General features: G+C 35.8%; 2 protein-coding genes across 4 annotated transcripts; both read right to left on the reverse strand.

Annotated features, from left to right (window-relative positions):
* Positions 1–1503: 1503 nt before the first annotated feature.
* On the reverse strand, positions 1504–8830 carry LOC141824940 (pre-rRNA-processing protein esf2). 2 transcript variants are annotated; one of them, XM_074712288.1, is made up of 9 exons: positions 8665–8830; positions 8313–8558; positions 7489–7552; positions 6386–6453; positions 3509–3598; positions 3309–3439; positions 2128–2259; positions 1953–2037; positions 1504–1833 (listed from the first exon to the last, which is right to left on the reverse strand). In XM_074712288.1, exons 2-8 carry the CDS (start codon positions 8548–8550, stop codon positions 2014–2016), a joined length of 747 nt encoding a protein of 248 aa, XP_074568389.1. In that variant the 5' UTR covers positions 8551–8558; positions 8665–8830; the 3' UTR covers positions 1504–1833; positions 1953–2013. The 2 variants fall into 2 exon arrangements, with proteins under 2 accessions (XP_074568389.1, XP_074568388.1); XM_074712287.1 differs by having other exon boundaries at positions 1515–1833; positions 1949–2037.
* A 1211-nt stretch (positions 8831–10041) lies between these two features.
* LOC141824508 (RNA-binding protein BRN1-like) lies at positions 10042–17522 on the reverse strand. Of its 2 annotated transcripts, none has more exons than XM_074711815.1 (9): positions 17269–17522; positions 17040–17122; positions 14213–14264; positions 13902–14027; positions 13702–13781; positions 12958–13140; positions 10785–11124; positions 10502–10645; positions 10042–10427 (listed from the first exon to the last, which is right to left on the reverse strand). In XM_074711815.1, the coding sequence occupies exons 1-9, from the start codon at positions 17474–17476 to the stop codon at positions 10288–10290; spliced, it is 1356 nt and encodes a 451-aa protein (XP_074567916.1). In that variant the 5' UTR covers positions 17477–17522; the 3' UTR covers positions 10042–10287. The 2 variants fall into 2 exon arrangements, with proteins under 2 accessions (XP_074567916.1, XP_074567914.1); XM_074711813.1 differs by having other exon boundaries at positions 13702–13784.
* Positions 17523–18789: the final 1267 nt, after the last annotated feature.

An 18789-nucleotide genomic window follows, 5' to 3' on the forward strand; every position in this document is an offset into this window, starting at 1 on the left:
AATTTTGGTTCACTGATCATTTTTACAATAATCTTTCATCATTTTATATTGACAATTGAACGAAGGAAACATATATATAAAAAAACAAACTTGTGAATTAATTTTGAGAAATTATATATATATATATATGTTGTCACTGTGCTAAGCATGCTTTCCAGAACGCCCTGTCTTCCTCCCTCGAATCTCTGTTATCCTTCACTGACCTCTCCTCCTGCTCTTCACCTTCCACAATATCCTCTTCCTCGTCCGACAACGACGATGCCCAAGCCATCCGATAAACTTGCGACGAGCACTTATTTACAAACACGACGCCTTCGTCTACCAAACTCGAGCAAGCTTCATCCTCTGTATCACCTTCATCATGTGCCATTGTCTTGTAGAAGCCGGACTCAGCGTCGCTCGGATCTTCTTCTTTCATCGAACAAGGTCGGAAAAACTCGATATCAAAGTTGTCTCCGACTTCAGCAGCAGCAGCAGCAGCAGCAGGAGAGGAGGAAGGAAAGCCCTTGTGTATGGTATCCATGGCGATCGACATTAGAGCTGCAGTATATATGTGGGGAAAACAAGAACACACTATGTATATATGTGAGTGTGTGTGTGTGTATATATATATATATATATATATTAATCAATTATATATCAATGTGCTTGTGCATGAGGATACGTGTTAGATTTGGCTTAGGTATGAGTTTGAGATTGAAGATATCTTGTGGGAAATGGAAAAGCAAGCATGATTGTCCAGGCAACTTGGTTCTAGAAGGCTTAGTTTTGAGAAAGAAAAGGTCGCCAATTTATTAATTTATTTATTTTCCAGAATGAAATAGACAGCCATTATTTTCTTTGCTAGAGGGCTGCGAATTTAATTGCTTTTGTGTTTTTTTCTAGAAGGAAATGGACAGGGCATTATTAGCTAGGTCGCTAGCTGTTGTCGAAGAGATGAGAAGAATAAATACATATTGATATAATTAGGCATGTTTCACAAGGAATCAATCAATCTTGTATCCCTTGTTTGGCTGCTGGGGACGGCCATTCTATGCTTTTAGACTTGGACAAAGGGTCCTTGCTTTGCTTTGGATAAGCAATCACCTATTTCTTGCGTGCATCGCAATAAGTAGAGTTGAACAAAACAAATTTTTTCCCTCCACGTTTTAATTAATTGTTATTGTTTTTAAGCATGATATTAGTTGATAGTGTCGACGGCTTCTCGATACTTTAATATTGAATTGCAAATTTCTTTTTCTACTAAGATAACCTTTTCCGCGTATCTACGTCATTAGATGACTAACTTAAACCATAGTTCTATAATCGGTAGATGATAATAATGTTGAAAGAAATAATGAATAAATTTAACATAGACTTTTTAAATTCTAACGAATTTAATAAGTTTCATTTTAAAAAGTAAGATCTAACCGTGTGCTTTCAATTACATAATAAATTAATACGTCATCGACAACACTTTGCATGACAATAAAATTTTAGTAAAATGTAATATAAAATCATAATTTAAATCAAAACTTACATTTTATTCTCTAAAAGCAATAAATTTCCAGTGCTCGAAAGATAAACAATTTAACACAGAATAATTAACAACAAAATAACAAGAGTGAGGAACCTGAACAATAAAAGTAATCACTAAATTCTGAAGGAAAAAAAAACATGAAACTGCACTTAAGGGGCATGATCGAATCATTTTTCGAGTTTTCTTTTTCTGATCTGTGAACAGTCAATTCTTCTGGGTTACATGAAACGATTTCACGAACTTCCAACTGTCATTGTGATGCAGCAAGTCTCCACTTTGCTATCGATTTCATCTAGTTGCCAATCAGATGGTTGCTGAAATTATACAATTACTACGATAAAACAGATATTTTCAAGCATTTTCCAACAGTCACCAACTGAGACGAAATGAATCCATAAATCCATACAAAGAAACAGATTGGTAGATTACCTACAAGCATTTTTGTCTTCTTTAATTCAAATGGGATGTCTTTTGTGGATTACCCAATAATGAATTCATGGGGATGCGCGGCCAAAGACCTGCAAAAGATGCAATATAATCAGCAATTCCAAAAAAAAAAAAAAACAGAAGAGTTTGCGAGTTTATATCACATTGACAGAGAATTGTACCCCAGCTAGAAGATCCTTTGAGAGTGCAGGTTTATTTTGAAAATCATCTGCAACTGGTCTTTTCTGTGGGAATTCGCGAAACACTTTGTTTTCAAATGCACCATCTTTATCTCCACCTTTAACCTTTTGCTTCTGTGAAACAGTGAGAAATTGTTAGGCGAAAATGCTTTCAGCCTCGACAGCAAAAAATCAGCAGTGAGAATACAATCAAGGATAGGGATTGAGACATGTATTTGCTATAGGAATCTAAGTTTCTCCCGTAGGTGCTCTGGGGTTGCTGCAACATCATCCCAAGTGCAGTTAGTCATCTAGAATCCCTATTTATTGAGCAATAATTACGAAGAGGGAAACACGAAGATAGCGTATGAGGCTGAAGCCAGATGAAGGTGAATGGTACTGCACAATCTCTTAATCACTTTCTTTATTGGCAAATTAATTCCAACTACAAGGCAAAAAAAAAAAAAACAATGGATTGGAGAAAATAGCTCCAAACACTCCATGGCATCATCACTTCAGTCACAAACAATGAGGGCAGGAAGAGCTACTCATGACTTAGTCGGTAAGAAGACATCCTCCTCGAGTTATGCCCTAGAGACCTTCACTCCTATGTTTTACTAGATTGGATGAGAATGGTTGTTGGATAATGATTAACTATAGATGATCATTGCAGGAGGATGAGATGGTGGAGGTGAAGATGGGGATTCTTTGAAAGAGACTCGGAAAGATGATCAAAACAACAAAGGTCCAAGGTGTGGCAAAGGAGGTAAAGCCCACTGGGTTGGATGTTTACACAATAACCCAATTAGATTTTGATGTTAGATCTGAGAGTGAGATATGCACAATAGAGATGGGACAGAGAGAAACAAAGGGGTTGGTGAAGTGTGAAGAAAAAATGTGGTTGGGGTCACGAGGTAGAGAAAATCAAGATTTCTCAATGGTAGAGGGAATAGTAGACTACATAGTCTCCCCTTGAGAGGATTGTTGAAGAACATCCGAATCCTACAAGATGACCTATTCTGGTAACAAATTGAAAGGAAAAAAGTATTAATATTCATTAGAGGAGATTATAAGTTTATAACCTGTGCACACAGAGACACAAGGCATATAACTAATAATTTGAAATTTAAGTATCGGACTAATTCTATTACTCCTAATATTCATAAGTTCAATGGAAGACATGCCTTATCTTTTTTTTCCTTGATAGATTTCAAAGCTTTAGATTGTTCCAACTTAGACAAATAGTAGTCTCGCTCCCTCTTTGCAGCAGATATTGCCAATTTTAACTTCTCCTCACGTTCATGTTTCTTGATAGCTACATGACCAATGGAAGTCACATGTTTCACAAAATATAATAAATTGATTAAATAACAAGTACACTTACCTAATTCACCAATCAGATCATCCCATTTGAATTTGCTCAAATACTTGATGTTCCAAATGTCATAAAAGAAAGCTGACCTACGCTTTCCTCCTGAATGTTAACAACGTCAACCATATTGGTCTGATTAACAGAATTAAGATCCAACAATCCAGTGCAATAGTTTTAAAATCAGACAACAGTACAAAAAAATAGCAAGGCTTTATGTAGTCTGAGCAAATATATTAATAGCAAGTAAATTCGCTAGTACAGGGCATAAAATATGGAGCTATTCCATCTTTGGGTTCTGAAATATTATTTTATTTTCTCATATACTTTTACTATTTACAATATATCTTTTTTTAAAAGCCTCTAAAAGAGATAGCTAATCATTAAACAATAGTAAGGAATTCAATTTTTATATTTTATCTAATTATCAACTAATGTATGCAATCCTTGAGATCGCTAACTAAGGAATGCAAATTCATCTCGTGCTACATCAAGTGAAGAGCCTAACCACCTGGCCACCAAAAATCAGCATTATCTCCCTCGTCATCATCCGCTATAGCTAGATAAAACTGTCGTCATAGCTTAAGCCTTCTTTTCCTTCCCACCATAGTTTTTTGTGCAAATCTCAACTTCCTTTCTCCATAAAACGAAAATAATTTTGTGTTGATTTGAACTACCCCACTTGTGGACTTAGTCTCCACCTCCTGTAATCCTCTCCTATAAAAACTAGCCTTCGACTAAACTAATATGTTAATATCAATCATGCCTAACACAAAATTCTTACCCCCAAACCCTTATCTGATGTTATTCCCCTTACCAGCTTTAACTTGCTATCTTCCCTGATCAGCAAGGCATCATTCTTTACCTTCCATCTCTCCATGGATCACATCTCCATTTAACTCCCTTAAGAATAACAAACCCCATAAACACCTTTTGACAATCGGCATATAAAAATGAACCGGATGGCATTGATAGACCATGGTGGGTTGTACACCAGACCATTGTTTTCTTTTTGTGACACCATATTCATTGTCTTTGATAGGGCAAGAATAAATGGAGCAACATGTGTAGAAGAAGTAGAAGAGAAAGTCCGGTTCATTCAAAAAAATTACACAAAATTGTGAATAAGCTACTTACTAAATTGAGCACAATAAATGCCAACCCCACCAAGAATAAGAGCAACCCAAAAAATACATCCTTAACGTCAAATATGGTGCCTGGTGCTAAAACAATTTAAATCAATTTATTGAAAATTATAATGTTAGTAATAGTAACATATCGTTATATCCTAAAATTTTATTAAAGCTTAATTTGATCTTTTTATTTCCTTATTTTAATCCTTTCAAGGAAAAAAGAAGGAAGAAATCTCCCTTTTTTTCATCTATTATCTTCACTTTCATCCCTGGAACTCTTTTGTTCTCTATCCCACTAGCAAACACAACCTAAGTTTTGGAATGAAATTCAACAGCAAAAACAAAGAACAAACATTGTGACAAGCACCCACATGCGTATAAAGGTAATAAACAAATTGTAAGATCCATTGATGGACATATTTTGGTCATGTGGCCTTAAAAGGGAATGTGGTATTGATTAAATCAAGTTGGGTCAAGAAAGTTTTGAGAAAAGTCAAATTAACCAAAGATGGTTCAAGCTAAAAATTTAAAATCTAAAAACCAATCAGATATAAATGGAGGCGGAGACAATCAAATTTCAGTTCAATCCAATACAAGCTTCAAAATTTTTGAAACCCAAAGAAAGCTCAAAAAAGTCCAATTTTTTAGTCCAATTTGGTTCAGTTCTTTGAAACAAGTTGAGCAAGTAGGTTGGGGTTTTTACAGAGACTTAGGCCCTGTTTACTTGGGAGGACAGATATAAAAAACTGAGGAAAGTTTCCTGCAAGGAAGTTTTCCTCTGTTTATTTTGTGAGGAAGGATGGATTATGTATCCTCGCTACTGTTTATTTGTTGGACGGATGGATTCCTAAACAATTTTTGAAGTTTTTTTCATCTGCCCAAATCGGACGGAAAGCCACGATCTGTCTTTGGCCACATCTCCACCTCAACTATGTGAGCGGCTGGTGAGCAACTGAGGGACACTGTGTGGCGCAGGTCGGCACCTTGTGAGGCGGTCGTGTGTTGCACAGGCACCTCGCAAGGCGGCCGAGCCTCGCGTAGGTCAGCACAGGGTGAGGCGGCCGACCGTTCAACAAGTACCTATCAATTACTTTACCTTCGTTAGGGTCTACTTGTTCCATTTGTCCTCAACGGCCAATTCAACACCGTGCTCCAACTCCCTCTCGATAAGGTCATCTTCGTCCATGTGATCTAGATTTCTAGCGAGCTCGAGCCTCGATCTTTTCCTTTTCTCAAGTGCAACCTTGACTTTCTCTTTGTCAATCTTCTTTGTGGCATCCATTGCAGGGGACTGAACTTTGGAAGTTTGGCTCTGGAGTTCTATTACCATTGCAATTGTCATGGAACGGTGACTTCATCATTTTTTTCTCTCTTTCCCTCTTTTCCGTGATCTTTTCTGCAAAGATCCTTTTCCCTCATTTCCTTTCCCTCTTCTTTTCTTTTCCTCCGCTCCGTAGATATTTTTCCTTAGTTGATTCCTTTCCCTTCCTCATCCGCCCGTCCAAGTAAACAGAGCATTAGTATGAATCAAAAAATCTAATGTCTATAGGTATGACCAAATATGGGTATACAAACAGCTTGCATTCACAATGTACAAAATCGCAATATTAAAGAACTAAATGCACAGAGAAAAACAAAAAAAATTGAAAGGTATAAACTTATATGTTCACGAAATGATGATGCCGACACACAGAAAGGAAAGAAGCGGGTATAAATAATTTGCCTAATGTTACTATAACAAAATGTTCATGCACTTTACCTATTTGTTCACCATTTAGCATTCTCACAACCTCCTTAGCAACACTTTTCTTTGTGAATTCTACCCACCTAAAAAAATTATTGTTAAAAAGGTTAAAAGAGAAATTTATACAAAGGAAGACAAACTTCACATTAGACAAGACATGTTAACTACTAGTTACCAAGCATCAACATCCATAATTGACATATTACAAATATCAACAGGCCTAAAATATAGGATTTAGCAATAAGCAAAGAGTTTTAATGAGTTGGGAAAGAGCAGGTCAGGGTAAATTCTAACCAAAAAGTGTATATTTCTTCCCAAATTATAAATTAATTTTTAATAAATTTAAATTTATACTTCTATGAATGATTATTTTTTCATGTAAAATTAAAATTTTGTTCACCAATCAAACGGTTGGTAGAAATAGTAAACTTATTATCCTATAAACTTAATTTAATTTTTAAAAATTTTTACAGTCATAATCATTTGTTTGGGTTTGTGTTGAATGTTAACATAAAAATATACCAATAATTACTCGGTCAAGTGGTAAGGAAGCTAGATCTAGAGAGCTTCTAGCCAAAGGTCAAGCTTTCAAATCCATTTAACGGCACTATTGGGGCATATTTAACTTTATCGCTCTCATCTTGAACAGGATGGTCTCACATCTAATGTGATGTGAGGACACTTGGTGGTTAAAGACCCAAAAAATACATAAATATTTAAATTGTGTTTGTATCAATTTAAATTTGTATCATTATTGACATGATTATTTTGTATATTATTAAATAGTTTTTAAAGTTGTACAATAATTTTCTTATGAATTCAAACTTAAACATATTTTTATGAATATGAGTATTTCTTATTCTATAAAATTAAGATTTTTTCTATTAATCAAGCTAGGTCCAAGAGGTTGGGAATGTTTTTAATGAATCCAATTAACCACACATCTTTTATGTCTATTAAACAGATTTTAAAAGTGTAATTTGAAGAAAAAAAACAGATTTAGAGCATCATTTTGATATAAAAAAAAAAATCAAAAGGAGCACCTCTTGGATGATTTTGAGAACTAGGTGCACTCTTTTAATTTTTGCATGGAGAAGTTTAAAGGCTGAGATACTTACCCTTCAGAAAATCCTTTCCCTCGAAAACCACCAGATTGCTTCCGCTGAACTTTAACTGCATCATCTGAAACAGAAAGATGGAAAGCACCACAAGACAAATTACCATATGAATCCCAATCAAACACCAATAGAAGCATACACAAGGCTAATAATTTGACATATCAAACTTGTCCTGCAAGTAAATTAGTGCAAACATAGTGATACAATGCCTATGAGATCATTTATGCTGACATCAATATAGCCAACCTACTACACCGATATCAGCTGGCACACTATTTTAGGATAACTAGTGGCAATGCAACATCCTTTGTCCAAAGCTGCCTGATACTTGACTGGTCCATATGTTTTATGTTTTGAACATAGCTAAAGCTGATTAACATTAAGATAACCATGTAGCTAGTAAACTGCAGTTTGTAAAGTTCAAAGAATAAATCCATGTAGCCGACCCTAATAGTTAGGACTCAACCTGTGACTGCGAAGGAGTTTTCCATAACAAATCCTGTGGGATCCTGCATAAAATTTTCATTCCTATGCTGAACAAAATACTACACGCCTGATACTGATAGAGATAATCCACCCATTGATCGCTCGAAATTGGGTAAAACCACTGACAACATTTTGTTCGGCCTATATAAGTCATGCTCCTCCACATGGAACGACAATTGTCCTGCTAGAAGGTCAATTAATTCAATCTAAATGTTTATCTGTATGTATGACAACAGTACGAGTTTACTACCCTAAAGATTTTTAATACTTGCCCCTAAAATCGTCCTATTAAAGTTCTTGTACCAATTCCTTCTAGCAATTATATGAGAATGTATTACCCTCTGGAGCCAGATATATCCGTTGTATCTCTCCATATTGAGAAAGGATTTGGCGAACGTGAGAAGGATCCATGCGTGGTGGAACTCGACTAAGGTAGCAGATACCATGTTTTCCGTCACGTTCAGCATCTTCCCGAGATCTTTTTCTCTTGATTTTATCTTTAGATCCTCCACTTTTTTTCCATGCCGAATCTTCCTTATTTACATGACCATGCTCTTGCTCCTCGTCGTGTTCCATGGTTGGCCCTGTTCAATTAAAACAATAAGCGTAAATCTAAAACCTACGCCAGAAAGAGCAGATCGATAAAGCTCGCCACAAGCTTAAGCAAGATGAACTGAGAGAAGCGGATGCCTGCACTCTTGGTAATTGGAAAATTCCTCGCTTGACGGCGGAAGCAGCAAGTTGTTTGATGGTGGAGGAGAGTTCAACGGCGGAGGAGAGCAAGTCGTTTTTTTGATGGCGGAGGAGAGTTCGACAGTGGAGGACAGTTTTTCGGCGCGCGATCGGGGCGAGCTTGTTAGGCCGGGGCAAGGCTGTGAGGGGAGCGAGATAATTTAGGGTTTTATTTACAAAATACTTTTTAATAAAACATATTTAAATTTGATGTTTTAATAAAATTTATATCCAAAAATTAAGTTCTCGTTCTAATATTTTTAAAAAATTATTATTTTTTATATAAAATCTTAAATTAGTTCCTTCCTAGTACAATACGAGGCCTTGTAGGTGCAGTTTAGGATTTTATATAACAACTAATTTTTAATAAAATTTATTTGAATTTAATGCTTTAATAAAATTTATATCCAAAAAATTAAGTTCTTGTTCTAATATACAAAACGAGGCCTTGTAGGTACATTTTTAGGATTTTATATAAAAAATAATTTTTAATAAAATTTATATTAAAAAATGAAGTTATTTCCGATAACTCGTTCTCAATAAATCATATCACTGAGTTTAAAACTCTGAATTTTAGAATGACTAACAAAAATAAAATATTAACACGAAGTTTATGTAGTAATTGCTTAACTGAGAAAAAATAAATTAGATGAATTTCAAATTAAAAAAATCTAAGCATTCGTAAATTGGACAATATACACATCCAAATCCAGATTTAACTAGAATGGCAAATGCTCCTGGTATAGCAGCTTCTCAAACTAAGCAAAGCAACAACAGGAATTACTAAAAGCCTCAGTAGATTATGGTACGAACAAAGGAAGCTTAGAGATACTATAAAATAAATTACTAATCCTAGAATGAATAATATGTAATTGCTCATTTGTTCTACAAGAAATTGAAGGAATATAATTTTGGGGGAAAACTAATACAACAGGGATGGAGAACTTATAGCCTTGTCTAATGAATAATAATACAATATTTTTCCCTTTCAATTTGGTACCAGAAATAGGTCATCTTGTAGGAGTAAGATGTTCTTCGACAGTGAATACTATGGTGAATGCAAATCAGGCATTGTCAAATCTAGAACAGCAGAAAATAATGTTTCACATAGTCCAACCCCTGGCCGCGGAAGCTTCTAAATAACTTCCAAAGGAAAAGTGAAATGAAAGAATCAAATACAAGGGTTTTCAAATATTGAACTATTAGTAACAAATTAAAGAGGAAAAAAAACAAGATACTGCAATACTTTTGTGGAGAATGTTTCCAAAGATAAGTTAATTTGAGCCATACTCACCAGTATAGTGCCTGCCAGTAATCCTGACTGAAACAATTGAATGAATTAAATGGTTATTCTATTGAAGCTCCCATGGTAGATAAGTTACAAAAAGAATTAACGTAAATACATCTCTGCTATTTAAACAATGAATCTGGTAAACAAGCTACCAGTTTTGACCTTTAAAACAGAATAGAATGGGTAAATGAGAAGAATCATTTGTCCGCTGATATTCAATAGTACAGATGAAGGCCACTCACTGCTCCCAGATATGATACAGGTGCCATGCAGAAGAAGCTACCTCCGCATTAGCGTATATCACCATTAATGAGGTTGGCTTTGTTTTCTTTCTTAAGTTGTACTTTCAACTTCTTACCACCTAATTGAAAGCCATTCATCATCTTGATGGCGGTCTGGGCAGCAGCAGGTGAATCATAACTTACAAAACCTGCAAGAGAAGAGGCCAATTTAGGTGTACAATTAATTTGATCCAAGCCCTGTAGATTGCATAAGATGGTTTACCAAAGCATTTACTAACACCAGTTGCTTTGTCTACAAAAACTTTAGCACTTAGAACTCTTCCAAATCCCTGAAAGGCACTTGATAGCTCTTCATCACCATATTCTTGTGGAATATGATAGATAAACAAATTAGCTCCTGTAGGGCCTAAATCAATAAAAAAAAAAACTGATCACTAGAGGGAATTTCAATTTCATGCTGAAACTAGGTATTTAAAACTGACATCAGCACAAACAAGAAGACAAAAAGATATGAACTAGATGGAAAAATTAAGTAACCCATTAACCTTCTATTTGACCACCAGAAGTTGTGGAGGGGCTTGGAGATGTTGCTGGATTAGTCTTCATAATGACAGGTTGACCTGAGACATGGGAATTGCCCAATTGTCTATTATTTGTTGGATATGACATTGGATACTGAAGACCTGGCAAACTGGGGTATGGAGAACCTATAAAACTGCCAGATTGAGTTGTATTAAAATTTCTTGGCGCTATGTTTGGAGAGATATCAGAACTGAATCCCTGTAGCGAATCCCCTTGATTAACAGGTGGAATCATATTATGGAATGCAGCCTGATTTTGCATTGGAGTTAAAGGGTACTGCATTACTCCATAAGCTCCAGCTGGCTGCAGAATAGTAAGAAAAAAAAGAAGCTCCATTTCATCAGCATATATTAATCATGTTATCATGTGTTATAAACGGAAGAGCAGTTCTGAATCCACCTTACTCTCAATAGACTTGAAGAAGATCATCTTCAAAATAAAGTAAATTAATTCATTTAAACTAGCATCATCCAAAATAATCTACAACAAAACTTTCATAGAGAGCGAGAAAAAGAATAGATCCAGTGGAGATGGGGTGGGGCCTGTAGCTCAAAGGATCAGAGCACGTGGCTACGAACTATGGTGTTGGGTGTCCGAATCCCTCCTCGGCCACAACCTTCCCTTTTGGGAAGGGTCTTTCCTATGGGGGTAGAAAAATCATGATCAGGATAGTAGATCTAAAGCTATTGAACTTGGGTATGGTCTTTTATCAAAATGAAATTTCCTTTTTTTTTCTTTTTATTTATCATAAAAGGTTTAAAGTTGTGACCGTTCCAACCAGATGTTGATGTTACTATAATAAGAATTCCCAAGTACCAAAACTAGCATGCTTGTATGTTTGCATGTAACATATTCCTTGTGGTAACTCTTTGCAATATTTGACTGTCATCAAATAGGTTGGGATGTGCTATTTGAGGCGTTCCTTTGGTTCCTAAATCAAACTCTAGGATCTGAAGGATAAGAGAGTCGAATGATCATAAAGATCTAGTATTAGATGAACAAAAAACTAGAGAAATGAAATCAATAACTCATGTCATTCCTGTCCCATTGGAAAGAACTTGCTTCAAGTTTGCATCTTCATCTGATCAATAATAAAGCATAAAATCCATAATATTGAAGGTAGCCTTCCAGGAAGTTTGATCTTATAAGCATTTTCACCAATTCCTTAAATTCACTTGAAAGTTTGATCTCACAAGCATTTCACCGATTTTTCGAAGGTAGCTTTCTTGAATAAAAAATGGTTGAGAAGGACCATCTTGGCATCATTTCCAAATATCACTGAAATAAATATCATCTTCATAAAATTCTTTAGACACTACAAATTTCACCGATTTTGCTAGCATAGCAGGCAGCAAAGAATATCTTTTAGTCAGAGCATCTACCATTTGATTTTGAGTATTTGTTTTATGCTTGATAACAAAAGTATACATAGATTATACTTGATAACAAGAATTTTCACTTGAAGAGATTTTTTGGGTAGGGTACCTATACATAGAGAGAAAACTGGGTGCAATGTACAACTACTAAACATAGGAATTATAGAACTAGTCCAACAAACTTGAACTAGGGAATTGAACTTCAACTAATACTCTAAATATCATTTAGCAACCTAATATAAGTCTAACAAAGTACATTAGCAAAGGTGCCTCACTATAACCACCCAAGTTGTCCCAACTAAAATTGCCAATTCAACAAAATGTCAAATGACAATCAGAATTGCAATGTTACACTTCATTGTAGGGACTGAAAGTGCACAAGACAACTACCTATTAGATGCAATTGACAACAGTAAAGAAATCCCACCATAACCAATCAAGCAGATGTAATGGCTATCAAGAGGCATTTGAAGCAAGTGCTATCAACTAAAATATAAGTTTATGATACAATATAACACAAGATTCAATCGTTTTGCAACACATGGATAGATATAGCTGTGGAAGTTGAACAAGTTCCCAAGGTGGCCACTTCAAGATTTTTTAACAATTCAAAATAAATAAGCATGCCTTTGAAAGAAGCTGCTATGCAGAAAATGATAGGCAAAAATGACAAAGAAAAAATTAACGAGAACAAAGTTGAAGGTTCTCAAGATTTAGTCCTTAAAACATAATTGAGCCTAAAAGAGGCGACAAAACTCACCTGATATCCATATCCATTATATGAAGGAATATACCCCATCGGTAAAGCTCCAAATATTGATGGTTGCTGCATTGAATTGGCATGGGGAATTCTAGAGACCTGAGATTGAGCTTTTTGTGCCCTTCGAGCTTGCCTTTCTTTCTCTGTGTCAGCCCACTTAACAACTAGAGGCACACTTGAACCCTGCACGAGGTTAAGAGTCATCTGGTTGAGAAAAAAGGTACTAAATCCCAGTCATACAAGCAAACTGAAACAGCAGGCACAAAACTTGTATAACATAGGTAATAGGCATATGAACAATACCTCCAGGATCCTTTTTAACAACAAAAAAATGTTTGTACAATTAGGCACTCATTCGACAATAAATTTTTTAAGTGGGATTTACACAACGGATAAATGGGAATAAACCACTGACAAAAAATTGCTTCAAATGCTAATTTAATGGTCAATCTTCTCAAATGGGCGATCGGTAAACTAATCTTCTTCCCAGTCATGCCACTATAACCATTCCTAAAGTACCAAGAAGCAACCTAAAATTCTAGTATCAACAATGGTAAATCACATTGACTTTAGTTAACCCTTCCATTCAGAGCACCTATTATTTGAGTGAGTTTTCTATTGCATCATTGTGCAATCGTTTCTTTTGAGTTAAATTATGCTCTCCTTGATGCCACAATTGATCATACAAACAGTTCAGTCCAACAAATTAGGGGAAATTTTGAAGAATCTAATAAAGAAACAAACCTCCATTCCATGCTTCCCATTTAGGGCTTCTAGAGCTGCCGAAGCTTGTTCTTTTGTTTCATATTTCAAGAAGGCACAACCTGCTGCATTAACAAATTTTTTGGTACACAAGCATTGGCGATAGAAATAATGTGAACTAATATTTGTTCCAAGAAGGATGCGTCAAGACAAATAAAATCTATATCTTAAGACACATGCACCTTTGCTGGTTTGTTGAGAGCCTCTCAAGATTTGCAAGTCTTTAATAGTACCATACTTGGAAAACAGAGACAATATAGCAGTATCAGATATGTCCTTCGGAAGCATTCCAATGAAAAGCTTGTGTTCTGGTTAAGAAATAGAATGTACATTAAATCATCCATATGGAGTAAATAAATAAAACAGCAAACTAATACATAAGTCCTATCAGAATTTTGTAGTGCACAGCCAAAGGAAAGAAAAAGCTAAACCAAAAAATAGAAACAAATCTCAACTGCATTCAGAGGAGCACATATGTATCCAGTGCCCTTACCTAGTCTTTCAAGCTCACCATCAGCATATTTTACTTGCATTGGACTAGAAGCCTGAGACACAAAGTATAACATGATGAATCTTAATAAAAACTATAAAAAATGGTATAAATAAAACATACAGGAAATGTGCCCAAATTTTTTTGATAGGCTAAGGTCAACAGAATATATGAAAGTAATGTGTTGGTGAAGTTTATCAGTTTATATAATAATCTAGAAAAGAGTAGGTAGGTAGCACTTTCATTGCAAAATTCTGCATGATGACATGGAAACAACAATGTTGCTACTAGAATGAGAAACAAATTTGAGCAGCAAAACAGTAACAATAGCTTAAAAAAGAGGTAAAGCAAGAATTAGGAGTATGGCTCTGTTTGCTCATTATGCTTTAAATCACCAAACACCAGAACTATAAACTTTCTATATTTCGATGTTTAAAATTTTCAATCTTGACATTTCATGCAGTTATTAACTAATAACCATGCAAATCAATTATATCAATTATCAGTTTTCTAAAGCCATTATAATACTCTAAATTAATTGGATGTCAAAGGCTTCATGTTTATCAAAGACTGACAAATTTAAATCATTTTCCTAACTGCCCTAAAAACAAATGGGTGCCTGGTAACTATGATTCATCACATGCATTGATAGTGAACAGTTTTGAGGAATGGTAATGGTGAAACTTGCTTATATCCAACAAGTCTACATGAAATTTAAAGATTCGATCACTTTGTAAGCATTTAAATTCATTCAACTTCTTTAAATATGTTTAGATACTATTGCCTGTTACCATTCAGATATGGGTCAAGTCTTGTAGGAAGAGTCTTTGTGAATTTCTTTTACCAGGTCATTTAGACAATATTTCTAGTGTCACCTTGGTTGGTTCCAGTTTAGACTCATGAACAAACAGTCAAAATTATCTCTTAATTTAATAAGGATATAAATGACAAGGAGAATGAAAAAGGAAAGCAACTGTTGCTAACAAGTGATTATCCTAAACCAGCAGAAAACAGTTGTCTAGAACAAACAAATATTTGCTACTGCTTGACATATCCCTACTTCAATAACCTATTATTTAATATAGCAATGCTCCATATTCAAGAAAGGTCATATTTAAGTACTTTTTCAACCCTCATTTTCCAATTTAATGACATAACGTACAACAAACTACCAGGAATTCCAATTTGACCCTTTTGAAAGATGATCAGCTATGAATGCTCACAAACTCTACATTATGGCTAGGTGGCTGACATGGATTTTTAGTACACACACACAGAAGTTTCTCTGAAAAATGTTCCATGGTGAGATGATCTTAATTTTTTCTCTTCACAAAAGAGAAGGCAACAAAGAATAGGTTAATATCAGAAATGAATAAAAAACAAAAAGGTAGCACTTTCTTTCTCTTTAAGGTGAGCAAAAGTACATACACTTTTCACTCATCTGATAAGGAATAATAGCCCACCAACCCGATACTCTAATAGCTAATTGCCATAAACAAAAGAAAAAGCTATTTTGTAAAAAGACGCTTGTGATACTTAAAGTAGTTTGGTATAGAATAAGAAAAGTCTTCTTTATAAGAGGAAGTAGTTACTCTGTAATATTTTATCAAATATCATAGGCTAAACACTCTGATTACTACCCAAATTATTTTGAGAGTTTCATGAGAAATTGGTAAATTATGCTTCTCAAGATTTAGGCCATTAGAAGGTAAATAAGTGTGTATGTCTGATAACCAAGCTATGCTGCTTTGCTGTCTTGCTTTAGTGGCAATTTCTACTATCAAGGCAATTGTATCACGCACTAAAAATAACTTTAACCTAGTTAATGCCAAAACAAATAAAATAACTTTAACATATTGTAAATGTTAGTGAAAGAACTACATAGTTAGGGTAAATTGTTAAGGCATAGCTTGTACATTTAGCCTGTCAACAAATATAGCTTGAATTTCAGTTTCACCAAGTGAATACATAAACTTTCCAAATATGTCAAGATCATGGTCAACCATCAGTACGTAGTTTATTATTCCATTAGTTTGTTGGGTAGCTGAGTTTGCCTAGTCTTATCCTACTGGTTCTTCTATGTGGCTATACTTTCATAACAACTTGCAAATGATTTTACATATGAATTATTAGGTTATAGGTTAACTTGTATGTTTGATTAGTCTTGAGCTTATTGAGTCTATGAACTAGTCCAGATCGGCAAGCCAATGGAAAAGATAGTTCAAATGATGTTGAGCTTTTCAATTCATGTAGTTGACTTTCTAATTTCCCATTCCTGCTTAAACAGCAACTGATCTATATCCCTAATTGGTTTGATTAATTTTCCAATCAATTATTCCCGTCCCAATAGCTACAATATTGGCTCAACTAAGTCAATCATCTTTCTTCCAAATGATTGTAAATCCAACAACAGAACCACGTATTGAAGGAAGGCTTTTGACAGATATTCTCTCAAATGTGATCAAAACACCGATTACATGCATTTGGATGGACAATGCAATAGAACTCTTCAATTCCTCGACAGAAGCATAATTCAAACCGCTTTATTATCTAACTCCAACAACACATTCAGTGATCCCCCATTAAAGACCTAGCATCTCCTAGTAATCTGCGATGACAGATAAATCATGGTACAATTCCCAGTTAAATGACCGAGTACCATCACAGAATCTCCAACATAAACATGATGATGGCCCAAGTCACACAAAAACACAAGAAGTTGGCTTAATTCTACGCGTAAGCAACATAAGAAACGCGGATCCACAAATATGTATTATGTAATTGAAATAAAAATAGAATGATGAACGAAAGGAAGTGTGAAATGTCATACACCAGGAAGCGTCTGCTTGTTATGGCACGCAGAGACCGCCTTGTCAGCCTCCTTCCGAGACGGGCAGATCAGGAAACAGCAACCTGCACCAGGAACCCAACGGAATTGACCAAAAAAAAAAAAATCCTAAAGCACAACGGAAAATTAAATCCCGCAATCATCAGCAATGCACGGAGATCCAAGGCGACTGACGATTCGAGCAAGCAAGAAGGGATCTCAGGATTAGGACCTCGCGAGGCCTTGGTGACTTTGTCTTTGATGATGCTGACCTCGTCGACGAGCGCCACCTCCTGGAACAACGCCAGGAGCTCCTCCTCTGACATTTGCTTTGGTACCTGCCCCACAAACAACTTCACGCTCTCTTCTCCTCTCTCTCCTCGCCCTCCTCCTCCACCACCACTGCCACCGCCAGCACCAAGATTCTCTCCTTCCTCCATTGTTGTTCCCTAAGATCTCCTTGTTTCTTCTCGTGCGGTCTTCTAGATTTGGTCGCAGCTCCTCATCTCTGCGTCGTTCTCCTCGTTGGTGGCGCTTTAATAATGGAAATTATTTTTTTATTAAGTTCTGCTGTTTTTTTCCCAATTTTTTTTTTTTGGTAAAATGTTTTACTTAACGAGAAGAAAAACTTTATAACAATAATTAATTTTCTTCTTCATTTCCATGTTTTTAACTAGTTAAGATAACGAAGAAACTAATTTGCACTCCACGAACTACTACGTGGGCCATGGCTAGCAACGTGGCTGCTCTGCAGCAGCACTGGTGGCGCGGTTCCCTGTCCTTATTTCGTGCACCGGATCCGAGCCGTTGCCTGGTTCAACGGGGACACCGTAGCGGGCGTCTCGGGGGTCGCCTGGTCCGTCCGTCGTCGATCGCACGGCTGTCGATGGTCGTCCTCCCACCGTTACCGTCGACCTGGAACCGCAACGGGAAGGCGGGGTGCGACGGAGGAAGTGGCACGACCGTAATTACGGAGGATATCTTGGTCGAAGCGGCAGGGATGCCAGGCTGGCCGTGCGGTGTTCACTTCATGTGGTCAGCATGCGAGATACACGTGAGCTAATAGCGGCTGGGTTTGAATTGATGCGTTCACTGCCCGGTCAGATGACCGTCTTGCAGTGGTGAGTGGACCTTTTTGTAATAAATTCAGCGGGTTGGAGGTATCGGTGGCAGTTGGTCCACCGGAAGGGCATGATACTGAGGAGGGGGAGCCCACCAAAGAAGGAAAGAAATGAGCAATTTGGATGAAACAAATCTAACTACTAAGAATGTGGAATCTCTATGCTCTTGTGTTTGTTTGTTTTTCTTCTTTTGTCTTTTATGCGCACTCCTATTTGTTTTGTTTGTGAGTAGTAAAAAATAAACACATACTATATATTTTAAACGTTTTTTTTATTTTTAAACATAAATCAGTTTTATATAATTTGTTTTAATATTAAATGTGGACTTGAAATTAAATAATGCATAATTTTATAATAATTTCAAACAAATTCCAAAATAAACACAGGATAGGGCACAAAGTCACTAATTGAAGCAGAATCATAAATTCATTAGTTATTATTATATATACAGTTACAATACAAGTACACACGACATTTTATAATACTACAACAATTCTCATCAGCTATAAATATTTACAACACTTGAATTCCATTCTCATCCCCTACACATTTACTACAGCACAACACTTGCAATCATTTTCGATACCATAAAATATCAAAATAGCAAATATTCAAGGGTTACGAAATAATTA

The sequence above is a fragment of the Curcuma longa genome, chromosome 3 (genome assembly GCF_044706935.1).
Source record: "Curcuma longa cultivar G26 ecotype Majalengka, Jawa Barat chromosome 3, ITB_CL_G26_1.1, whole genome shotgun sequence".
Taxonomy (NCBI): Eukaryota; Viridiplantae; Streptophyta; class Magnoliopsida; order Zingiberales; family Zingiberaceae; genus Curcuma; species Curcuma longa.